At 34.3% G+C, this 12,638-nt stretch overlaps 1 protein-coding gene across 1 annotated transcript; it reads right to left on the bottom strand.

The window, feature by feature from the left end:
- Nucleotides 1-1,693: 1,693 nt before the first annotated feature.
- LOC136819509 (anoctamin-10-like) lies at nucleotides 1,694-11,781 on the bottom strand. Its single transcript, XM_067075743.1, has 12 exons — nucleotides 11,548-11,781; nucleotides 9,129-9,467; nucleotides 8,684-8,800; nucleotides 7,394-7,645; nucleotides 6,833-7,171; nucleotides 6,194-6,249; nucleotides 5,731-5,805; nucleotides 4,890-5,075; nucleotides 4,144-4,335; nucleotides 3,582-3,716; nucleotides 2,942-3,052; nucleotides 1,694-2,436 (listed from the first exon to the last, which is right to left on the bottom strand). The coding sequence occupies exons 1-12, from the start codon at nucleotides 11,708-11,710 to the stop codon at nucleotides 2,386-2,388; spliced, it is 2,016 nt and encodes a 671-aa protein (XP_066931844.1). The 5' UTR covers nucleotides 11,711-11,781; the 3' UTR covers nucleotides 1,694-2,385.
- Nucleotides 11,782-12,638: the final 857 nt, after the last annotated feature.

The following is a 12,638-nucleotide window of genomic DNA, read 5'->3' as shown; positions in this document are numbered from 1 at the left end:
TATACTTTATCCACTTGAGTGGATTGAAATACATTCTCGACAAAGAGGTCGATACAAAGATTTTCCACTTGAGTGGATTGAAATATATTTTTGATTGACAAAGAAGTCAATTTGAAAACCCTCTACACTTGTGGATTTGGATTTTTAAACTATTTTTCGACAAAGTCAAAGAGATTTTTGTTTTGAAAAATATTGAAAATAGGGGGTAATTCCCTGCGACGAACGAAATACACTTGTGAAAATACGCAACATGATTTGTCAAAACTGAGGTTCGGAATTCTCGAGTTATGACGTCATGACTAGCATTTTCCATCCGTCGTGGCGATTTTCATCAAAATATTTAACCTCGCTATTCATGATATTCTTGACGTAATCTTTTCCACGGAAGCACCCGAGATAACCCGGAACTAGTGGCAAAATAACAAAAGACTTTTGCCACTAGTCCGTATTATTTCGTGTGCTTCCGTGTAAAAGATTACATCATGAATTGAGAAGAATTAACGGAAATCTCCATTCCAGTCTTTATGAACGGACGATGGATTTCAAAGTTAAAAATCAAGTGTGAAAATGTTAAAAATTCATTGGGGCATAAATTTTTGCCAGGACAGTTAACTGGCTATCGAAGAAAAAATAGTTACTTTGATATTATTTTTCTTTCTTTTGATATTAATATTCAATGTTTATAATCCGTATTTACGTACAAATTTATTAACCCTTCTCTGTGCTGCTTCCTTTTTCATTTATTATTTAGACAAAAAATAAATTTTTATATGAAAACTAAATTGAACTTTTAATATCGCGCCGCACCTAAAGTAAATTCACAAAAATTAAATAAAGCGCCAATTGAGAAAATTTGAGTTAAATCATTAAAATAAATACCATTTTATTAAAGTTAAAATAGATGCTGAAAAATGTATCCAATCCAAAAGTTAATTTATGCTTAAAGAATTTGGGCTACTGTTGGGTATCTAGGGGGTATGCCCCACGTGGCAAGATTTCAATACGATAACATGCTATAGTAGTATATATGAATGATGAAGATAAAATGATCTCCAGTACACCTTGGGGCCACCGCAACCAAAAAAGCGCTGCGAATTCTTCAATCTTGAATTAATTGCAGATATTTGATATGGAGAGGTGGTCTAAAAGATAAACGAAGCAAAATTTTCACATTCATTAATTTAAGATATTTTACCTACGACCCGGTCGATGGGAAGTAAAATTTCTTAGAACTTCTCTAAAAACTGGCAGAGAGACCAGCTAGTATCATGATACACAATATTTATAAAGGCAAGAAACATGGATGATAGCCAAAAGACCGTCATCCGGATATAAGTCCGTGGACATGTCTAGATCATCTATCGCGAACGGTTCCGTGTATGTTACCACAAGGAAACTAATTTAACAAAGTATCGCTCGAGAAATTTGATGTAAACAACCTCTATACGTGCTACGCTCGCGCCTATCACCGCGTGCGTGTGCGAAGAAAACAAATTCTTATCAGGGTGTATTTGTAAAATACTCTCTTTTCTATAGTATATTTATTTGATAACTTTATTTACAGTGATTGATAGAGTTAAGGAATAAGAAGAAGTAAGGACAAGAATTTTTGTTTCATCGTTAGAAAATAATTTCAATTACAATTTTAAAAGCTGTTGTTGGGAAATATTTTGTCGCATATTTGCGAATCTTGTTCCCAAAAAAATATGTTCTAGTTAAAACCTAAAAAATCAAATATTACATAACATAACAAAGGTACATAAAAAAATAAAACTCATGAAATTTCGCTGGTTTACTCGACTAAACGAAAAGTTTCTTACTAAGGCAACCATATATTCCAAATTAGATCTGCAAACACTCACTGATCAGATATCAGTTGTCAAAGTTACAAGAAATAAATCAAAATGTTGAAAGTTAAAGAGGTATTCGAGCCAAATATTAATGTATCTACAAAAGCTGAACGTGTATAAATAGATGATGACGTGAAAAAAACTATATTTACAGACAAATTGTACTACAAAATATACCTTAAAAAATAACGAAAAATCTAATTCCTCGACACAAGTTCCTTCCGGAAAAGTCTTGAAATTTCTATACATAAAAAAGGCACAACAAATGTCTGTGTTTCTAAATAAAAGGAACAATTTATTCCTACCAATCATCAATTTCCCCATTATTATCACTCCAAATAATCTACACGGAATTGTTGTTAAGATGACATCTTACGATGCATTAGCCATAATCTATCAGTATCATCTACCCCAAACCTTTTCTTTCAATACCGGGACAGACATTATACAACCCACGCCACAAGCCAGCGCACTTTATCAATAAATTTCACTGGATCTATTGATCTATTTTACGTGTAAACAGACTGGACTCTTTTTATTCGGACGTCAATCGTTGTCGTTTGTATAATTCTTGCAGTTCTTTTTCCTGTGAAAAGATAATTTGAAGAAATTCAAGAATAATTTTCCTGTTCAATAAATTCACAATATTCGCTAGTTCACATTTGGTAGCATCTCTTATAGGGCTCTTATGGGACACAATCGCATTTGTTTGGTTCAAGAGTACATCGGTTTTGAGACTTTTTTGAAATGGGACCCACGAATTAGGCCTGGTAAAGGTTTTAATAGCTAAAAAAATGATGTTACAGGCTAACCACCAGCAAAGGAAAAAAATATATCAAAGTTGAATTCAACGAAAATAATTAAAACCATCAGAAAGAAAATTCTGAGCAAAAAAGTGTACTACAAAAAGTCTCGTCCAACAGAGAGGCATTTAAAATTCTGACAATTGACGTATCTGAAAGACTCCTTAAATATTCGAATTGAATTTCAACACACAGTCAACTCTCTCTAACTCGAAAATTCTAGGTCCCTTGAAGATCGAATTAGATCCATAGTTTTCTTCTTTAAAAAAATTAATTATTGCAATTCACCTTAATTCTTTGATTTCTTTGATATTGTTGCTTGGCAATAACTTTTTTGATATCACCAGGAATGTCAGGTATCATGTATGTGATTGCAATCTTCACCAAAATAACTACATGCTGGAAATGAGAAAAAAACAGTAGATTATCTAAAGGTAAACGATAGAGAGGCAGCTAAATCCCGAAAAAACAAACGAGTACCCCCACCATCCAGTCATTAGTGCACCACCCAACCACCCAGTCATTAGTGCACCCCCAGGATGTATTTATGGGTCAGGCTCCCTTGAAAGATTTTCAACCAGTTAGCCTAAAATCGCGAGGTCTGGTTACCCCTTGTATACTGTTACGTTATCTGTCTCTTTAAAAATTTGCCCAGTTTATGAAAATTTTCAGGGGCTCGGTGGTCTGGTGGTTAGTGAGTCGTGTTTCGAATCGCTGGTAAGACTAATTTGGTGGTTCGAATCGGGGTTAAAACGAGATTTTCAGAATATAATCTAAAAAAAAATGTAAAAATTCGATTGTTTTGATCCCAAGAACCTGGGGTCGAGCCGAAGGAAAATGTTACAAAGTGGAAGTGGCGTTTTGGCGAAGAAATAAATCGTATATTTTAGGCTAGGTACAACGGAATTAAAAGAAAATCATTTCTTACCTCGATGGCTACAAAACAAATGACGTAATGTATAGGGTTGGTCTCCATTGACAACCATGATCGAATGGAGGGAGACATGGCGATCAAAGCACAATTTGTCATCACTGCTATGATACTCATCACTTCAAAAGCAATCTAAAAGAACAAAAGGAAGGAATATTTTATCACTCACATGAATATTGTTTTCGCCAATATGTTTTGATCGGGTGAAGTTCTTTTCGATCAGCTATTACTTTATCTCTCTAGGTTACTTTAAACTGATACTTGGAACGAATAGAAGTCTACGGAGAAGATACGTTCTCATCCGTTAAAATGTTAAATAAAACACGCACATAGTTCACTATTTAATAAAATATTTTTAAAGGTTTAATCCTAAGTATGATAAAGAACCTATAGCAAAGAAAAAAACGGCCCTCAAAATGGTCACCCAATTAAACTGTAGCGATAATTATTGGCTTCTCATTACAGGTCTCGTTAGAACTGTCTTACGCTGTAGTTTAAACTGCCTGTCAGCTTTCGAGACACTGACACACACACAGTAGTGTAGTACAATTTTAGATACCTGCCAAGCGCCAATGGAAGAAGCAGGTTGGATGAATGGTCTTTGATGTAAATTACACAATTTAAATGCATCTGTCTTCATTTCAACCAAATTGTTCAGAACAGCCCAAAAAGCAGCCAATGGGTAAACAGCCGAGAATAAAAAGACGTAGCCAAATTGTAAGAAGAGTTCTAAGTAATCTTGGAACGTTGTCTAAAAAGCAAGTTAAAGTTCTTTTGAGCGAGAGTCGAAATTAAATATTACTTTAGCCTTCCAACTTTCGAGAGGAAAACTTTCGCGAGATAAACAAAATCGCGAAATTCACGACATTTTCTTCAAGAATTTGACGAAAAAATCTTTTTCGCAAGCATAAATTTTCGCGAATCGAGACATAAATTGAATAATTTCAAATAACAAAATGGCTTAAAGAGACAAACACTTCTTGAATTGGTTGAACCTTTTGTCTTTTGACTTATGAGGCTCGCAATAAACTTTACATTTTATTTTAAGTTGGTCAATAATTTTGTCAATAGTTCTTCGTGAGCGTATGGGCCTTTCAAGAAGTTTCAAAGAAATTTACTTTCACCGCGAAAAGGGCTAAAATCTCTGCTCAAGAAAGTTTGTACGCCTAAAGTATAGGGTTGGAGCTATTTCATCTATTTTGAAAATTAAAACGAGATAGGATAGAAAGAAAGATATATAGAATGAAAGAAGAAAGTTTAAAGGTCCGATCAGCACAAACCCAATCAAGGTGAAAAAAAACTTACAGAGTATTCCGGCAGATTGCCTTCACGCGAGACTTGATTTTTCGGGTCACGGATTTTCTTGAATTTGACCAGTCCAACTGATGTTTTCTCCACCTTGATGTTGTGGCGTTTGAACTTCATGTAAGGGAACACGGATTCTTGAACTTGTTGTATGATTTGTTGTGTAATAAGAAGGGTTGCCAGATGCTGTATACAAATGAAAGAATCAATCAAAATATACTATGTTAAGATCTGTACATCTTGACTGATGATATGATATGATATGATATGATATGAGCCCTCCCCATGGGAAATGTGTCCTACTCCTAACAAAGTGAGAATTCTTTTTTTTTCAAGTGGGAATGCATAGCTGTTCAGACATCGCTGGTTCTGTGCACAGATACCATAAATGCATAGCGATGACACTCGAACTACGCGGAAGACCATATTATAGCTCGTCACAGGCGCACAACGGGATGTGTGACACCACACACCACAATGTCTGGCATATCACCCACACTCTTGTATCAGAGTAGCGGTACCCAATTCCTCTCACATGGTATGTGTTGACCCGGGCAAATCTGTGTTAATTTGCCAAGTGAACGGTAGTAATACAGTGGGAATCGAACTCAGACCTCCCAGACAGTAGTCAAGAGCGATGAGCGCCACATCCCTACGCCTTCATCTTGACTTAAAGTTTAAGAAGGATAATCATCACTCATCGAATACAGTTTCGATTTCTTTTTCAGTAGTCATTTCTAAAAGGATTGGTAGAAGTTAGATCAAATACGATAAAATACTCAATCATTTAAAAAATCATTTATCCATAGGTTAAACAATAAAAACATGACATTTTTCTTACCTGTTTTAACATAGCCATATCTTGTAAATAAAAGGCAATATAGAAGAGAGATAAGAAGCTATTGACGAAGTAAAACTGAAAAAAAGAATGGTTAAGAAACATAAGTTGATTTCCAATTCCTTTTCTTTGGAAAGAGTATCGAGAGAAGACACTTTAAAACCTTTTTCTTATCAAATTTTGTATCTCAGGGCATTGTGTTGTTTGAAGGGACAATCTGAAAGTTTTTGATTTCGAAACCTCAATATTGGAATAAAAATTGTTAAAAATGGTTTTTAGCACAGACCTAAATACTATGAGTAGACCAAATATCATCGGATTTCCCCTTTATAAAACTCCTACACGGTAGCCATGTTAGTTCGGTGATAACAGAAATATATGATAAAGCGATGAATAAAGCTTAGATATTATACAGTCTTTTTTAAAGCACCTAATATTACTGATAATAGCAATAATGTTTTCTTACCAATACTAATTTAACAATGAGATGATTGTTGTAAGATGACTGGATTCGATGGTTCTCTAAATCGAAAGATTAACATAATATTAACAACGTGATTTCACTGAAAGAAATATTAGAACAACCTCAAGCTTTGTAATCAAGTGAAACCTGGACCTTTAGGAAAGAATGAGTCTGACTGGCAGTGCCAGAGTCTTTTGATAATTTGATGGGTTCAGATGTTTGCCAATATAGATTCCTTCAACGGTTCTGAGAAAAACCTTTATATCTTTTTGCTTAACTCTTTCCAAAGTTTTATATTTGTAGCAAAAAAAAAAACAGAAGAGTTTTCATGTTGTAAGGAGTAAATAAAGAAACTCTTGCAGATTTCACTAAGGTTTCGATCAGGACCATGGTAAAAATTTACAGGCGAAAGTTCTTAATCAATCTGATCATCTCTTTAACCTAAACATCACTACGACCTTGTAAATTCGAAAAACCTTGAAAAACATCTCAACCCTCAACTAACAGCAAGTAATGAAATTATTAATCTAAATTGTGCTCTTCCAGAAATAATTCGTTCATCAGGGATGAAAGGTGTGTGATTTTTTTCACTTATTTTGTTCGACAGATGTTTTTCCTGGTTGGATGAGCAAAAAAACTTACCCCAGTCGTTCATGATGACTGCCAATTTCCCATATAAATTATTTAAGCCAAAGATGATGGAAGCGTATACCACTCCAGGTATTTTCATCAACATCTTATTCAATAAACCTCCTGATGAGCCTTTATTCCAGGCCATTAACTTCTCTTTAAATTCAAAATAAAACCACATCCCAATTGCAGCAAAGAGCAAGGATAATACCAGCACTGGATAAGTGACCAAATACATCTTGAGTCTTCGTCTCCAAGTTGGGTAGTAAGGCTCCAAGAGGCCAGTAATGGGACTGACCCTTGGATGGCCTTTGTATTCAGCTCTTGGTTTCTCCAAAATGGTCGAGGTTTCTAAAAATCAAAACGATTGTGAATTAAGACAGCAATGTCATTATTTCTGATTATAATCACCCGACATTTGAATAAAAGAAATTAACTTATGCATGAATGAAGCTTTTTAAGTAGATCATTAGATAGTGAAAAAATGATGAATTATCATCATCCAAAAAACACTTTATGCAAGCTTAATAATGTTCTGATTTTCCAGCAGTGAATAAACAATTGAATTGGAACCTGTATGAGTATCGAGTCTTCCCCATGAATGAACTATCGAAGCTCCTTTACGTTTCCAAAGCTCCAGAAAAACTGTAGCCCAAATGACATTCATTACAGCAAACAAAATATTGTCTGTGTCTGTAGAATCCCAAACGAAAAACCATGAATGGAAGAATCCAACAATAGCAGGTGGGATCAGGTACTTGGTGTAATATTCCAAAAATGAAAAATATAACGTGATGCTTTCACCAAAATATTTCTTGATCTCCTCTGTAAAAAATGAAACAGAACAAGTGATACTTTTATGGACCTACCTGGTTATGCATTTAACACATATATAATTGATATCTACGTGAGCATGAACGTTAAACAATCATTCAGAACACAAATAGTGAAGATTTATTAAAATTAGTCGTTTGTTTCTTATAAAAAAAACGTTTAGAAACCAAAATTTCATGCTCTTGAAATATTCTATTCTATATTCATATTCAAGACTTCGTGAGCATAAAAAGACATCTATCTTATCAAAAAATTGAGTAATTTGGCTAAGAACATTGATGTATGCTTATTAATAGTGATTCTTATAGATAAAGATGGGTTTTTTGAGCTGAAAAGTTTTTTTACAAAAATCTGCTTGACCCATCTTTTACCTACTTTAATGCAAAAAAATCAGAAAAAAAGAACAATCCAATATTTCACAATGTCCAAAAAACCCTTTTTTTAGCCGTTTTTTGGCCCAAATTTGCCCAAAATTTTTTTTTTCGAAAATCGGGCTCCGTCACATTTTGGCCACCACCGTTTTGCACCTTTGTACCAAAAATCAAATGATTCCTATGATTCAATCTCGAGAAAAGCTGGTAACGAACGGACGGACGGACAGAGGTGAATTTATAGGACCTCCACCCCACCGGGGTAGGTCCAAAAAGTAATCAAACATGTGTGCACTCAATCCTTCTAATGAAGTGTCGACCCTCAATGTAAGAAATTTCAAAGAAAATTTGAAGTGATTGATGAATTTAATATTTTGTGGTGCTGATAATCAAACCAACAACTTAACAAACGGTATAAAGATTTTCAAAACATTGTAACAGTTAAACCCCTGAAATAGAGGGGTTTTTGCATGAAGGAGTGAATATTTTCTTTAAACCCATTTTTTGTTAGTTTCTCCAATTTTCCCTTAACTTTTAAGATAATATATTTGACCAGCATTATGTTTGTTATTCTTTCCTAATGCTGAATTCCCAAAATGATTAATGTATAACCCCATGACTGCCATAACATTAACACGATGAAAGCTTCATTTCTTACCTAAGGGCTGAGTGAATTTTGTGTAGTCACTGTACCACTTATTTTTCAATCCTTTCAAATTATCGTGGGCATGAAGTGGGTAGACGTCTATGATCTTCTTAGCTCTACATCTTGGAACTATAATAAAGATCATATCATAAAAATTCAATGAAAAATCTGTTAAATTAAAAAAAAGTTTAGGATTTTTTAAAAGGTAATGATGGTACTACTGCTATGTCTGAAGAACCAAACACAATTTTTATTCTATCTAAAATAAATGATTACTTTAAAAGCCTGGAAAAGGCAGTAGAAAGTTATAAACTTTATCTAGATGTATTTCAAACTTGAGAAAAAAGCACAGAAATTTCAAGAGAAGGTATTTCACTTGCAAAATAATCACTCAAAAGAATTCCTTGCACGTGGCAATATAACAAATAACATAACAGTAGGAGTACAGAATACTTACTAACAGGCCTTGATTTATAGACTTTAACTTTAGGATACCCAGGTACGTGTTTAATTTCTTCATCATCACTAATCACATTATTCAACATACATTTGATCAAATATTGCTGTTCAGAACAAGAGAAAAAATCCACATTGTTTTCTTCAAAATTCTCAAAATCAAATCTTTCTTCATGTCTGAATGCTTTAATGATTCCTTCGTGTGTTTGTTTCATCAAGTTGAACTGGTCAGCTGCTTTCACAAGTTGTGTACTGTTCGCAGAAATGATAAAGATTTGGGAATCTTCATCCCCATCAACTTCATAATGCTTCAAACTGAGTTCTGCACCACCTGATAAAACTACAAAAGTACAAAATAACATTAGTCAGTTAATTTATTTATTGATCTAGGTTTTCATTTCCCAGCTGATCAGATAAGACTTTATAAATATGAAATGGAGTATGTGAAAAAAACTTAAAATAAGATCTACAGCTAATTTCCAGATTCTGGAAATATGTACGCAGCAATCTGAAAGCAAGAACGGGAATACATCCTCTCCTCGAAAACCCTAATAATGAAAATTCGATCAAATATGATGATAAAAGTAAAGCCAACATACTCCAGAGCCAATTCTGTAGTGTCTTTACACGTGAGCCACTTGAACAACTCCCTGAATTCCATTCCAGGACGGATAAAGAAGTAGAGATAAATATACTAACTGAAACTATTAAAAAGGAGCTCAAGGCGTTAAATCCAAACAAATCCATGGGGCCAGATGAACTTCACCCAAGGATGCTCAAGGAGCTCGCTGAATATATTGCAGAACCGCTCTTCCTTATAATGACAAAATCTCTCAACGAAAGTTGTCTCCCAAACGACTGGAAGCATGCTAATGTATCACCTGTTTACAAAAAAGGAAACAAAAATATAGCTGAAAACTACCGTCCGATTAGCCTGACATCCATTGTGTGTCGAATGATGGAAAAGATTCTTAAAACACATATTATGTCACATCTAGAGCAAGAGAAACTGCTTTCTAACAAGCAACATGGTTTTATCAATCGCCGATCAACAGTAACACAACTGCTAAACTATCTAGATGTGTGTACCGAAGACATTGCTAACGGCAAAGCTGTTGACGCAGTATACTTTGACTTTGCAAAGGCATTCGACTCAGTTCCCCACCAAAGGCTCTTAATCAAATTAGAAGCCTACGGAATAAGAAATAAGTTGCTTGAATGGATCAGATACTTCCTGAAGGATCGATTTCAGATAGTTAAAGTAAATGGAGCTGAATCCGAAAAACAATTAGTTCTTAGTGGAGTACCCCAAGGTAGTGTCCTAGGGCCTACCCTTTTTGTTCTATACATCAACGATTTACCAGATTCAATTAAATCACAACTCTTTCTATTTGCTGACGACACTAAACTTGTCAATAAAGTAGAATCAATTGAAGATGCACTTATAATCCAGGAGGACATCGATCGACTACAGCAGTGGTCAGATACGTGGCTTTTAAAAATTTCATCCCGACAAATGTCATGTACTAACGTTAGGTAAGCCGAATATAATTAAACATGTACATCAATACAGACTCGGAGGAAATTTACTGAAACATGTACAATTCGAAAAGGATCTCGGAGTTATCTTTGACCAAAATCTATCATTCGACCAACATATATCAAACCAAGTAAAAAAGGCAAACTCAATGGCTGGTCTAATTAGAAGAACCTTCGCGTATCTCACTCCTGAATTATTCCGTAAACTTTACATAACATTTGTCAGGCCCCACCTAGAATATGCACAAGTCATTTGGTCACCAAAACTAAAAAAACACAAAAAACTTATAGAAGGTGTTCAGCGGCGCGCTACAAAAACGGTTGAAACATGTGGACGACTATGTTATGAAAGCAGACTACAAAGAATTGGAATCCCAAGTCTAAAATATAGGCGTGCGGTAAGTGATATGGTTGAGATCTTTAAACATTTAAATCACTATGAAAAATCGTGTGTTCCTAAGAAATTTAACCAACGAATAAGACCAATGAGAACACATAATTCTGAACTGGTAAGAATTTTCGGGAACGATGGTGTCCGTGGACCCCAGAGCAACTCCCTTTACTATCGGGGCATTCAACAGTGGAATAGCCTACCTGAAAAAGTAGTTAAATCATCTACAATACAAGAGTTTAAAGAAAACCTCGGTCTAGCTTGGAAAGAGAAAATGTTTGAGTATGATTGAAATTGTCACTATTGTTGCATATCTGTTTGAAGTTAACCTTTGTAATAAACCAAACCAATGTATGAGCGATTTATAGAGGCCCATGTGCTTGCACGGTGGCCTGGAAATCTGTAAAACATTATTATTAATTTTTCACAGCTAATAGCTTAAATACTATAACACATCTACTAAGAACTATAAATTACCAAATGTAAATACCTGGCTTTTCAATCAATTTGCAGATCCACTGGACAGTCTCAACTGGTGCATTGCTGGCAAACTTCAGGACAACTCCATTTGTGTCAAGCATTTCAATATCTTCGTCAACTGACGTTGCAAACTCTTTCACCAAATCTGTTACTTTGTCTTTAATTTGTTCCATAACAAGATATTAAAATTCAACTGGATATATGATATATACCATTATCATTATTATTTATCACTAAAACCAAAAAGAAATCAAAGATAAAGACAATAGGCCCTCTGATGAATGAGAATGGGAAACTAACACAAAGAAATCCTATCAAAACAATAACAATACAAAACCAAAATAATGCAATCAATGTAAACAGCATCACAAACTTCCAACCAAGTCACAAAGAAGCTATAAATGAGTTGTCTTAATCTGCAGCTCTCCTGATACCCTTATGGCTTTCCTGCAATCCTATTAAAACCTGCTTGAAGCAATGCAAAGAAGAACTATCTTGGACATTCAGAGATGGGATTCACCTATTTTTCAGCTTTATTTTTGATTCACCTTTATACATCACTCAGGGGGGGGGTCGGTACTAAAATCTCAGACATCATGACATTTAGTGACGTGGTGGTACTGCAAAAAAGCTCAAAATAATTTTAGTACCATGTGTACTAAAAATTTCAAAAAGGGTGGTCCCTTAAAGAAATTTTTGAAAAATCTTAGTATTTTGTTCTAAAATCAGCCAAAATGGAGCATTTTTTTAACAATTTTGGAAAAAATTTGATTTTTTTTCTCAGGAATTTTCGAAAAAATCTTCAGAAATCTTTCAGAATTTTTCCAATTTTTTAAATATTTTTTAAAAATAGTTTTATGTACAGTTCAGCACAGTTTAGTAATAAAATTATATTATTTTGCAGATTGATGCACTAAATTCGACTAGGTTTGTAACAATGACCCCATTTTGGTAAATTTAAAGCCGTAAAAGGGCAAAAAATGGGTGGTATCTATGTTAAATTGCTCAAAATAATTTTAGTACATGTGTACTAAAATAATATTTTCGAAAAATAGGTGGGGGTATGTCAAAAATTAGCAAAAATCCTTTTAGTACTCATGT

Source organism: Clytia hemisphaerica, unplaced genomic scaffold (genome assembly GCF_902728285.1).
Source record: "Clytia hemisphaerica strain Z4C2 unplaced genomic scaffold, Clytia hemisphaerica genome assembly, whole genome shotgun sequence".
In the NCBI taxonomy this organism is placed as follows: Eukaryota; Metazoa; Cnidaria; class Hydrozoa; order Leptothecata; family Clytiidae; genus Clytia; species Clytia hemisphaerica.
The sequence above is the reverse complement of the archived record's forward strand: the minus strand, read 5'-3'. Positions and strand labels throughout refer to the sequence as shown.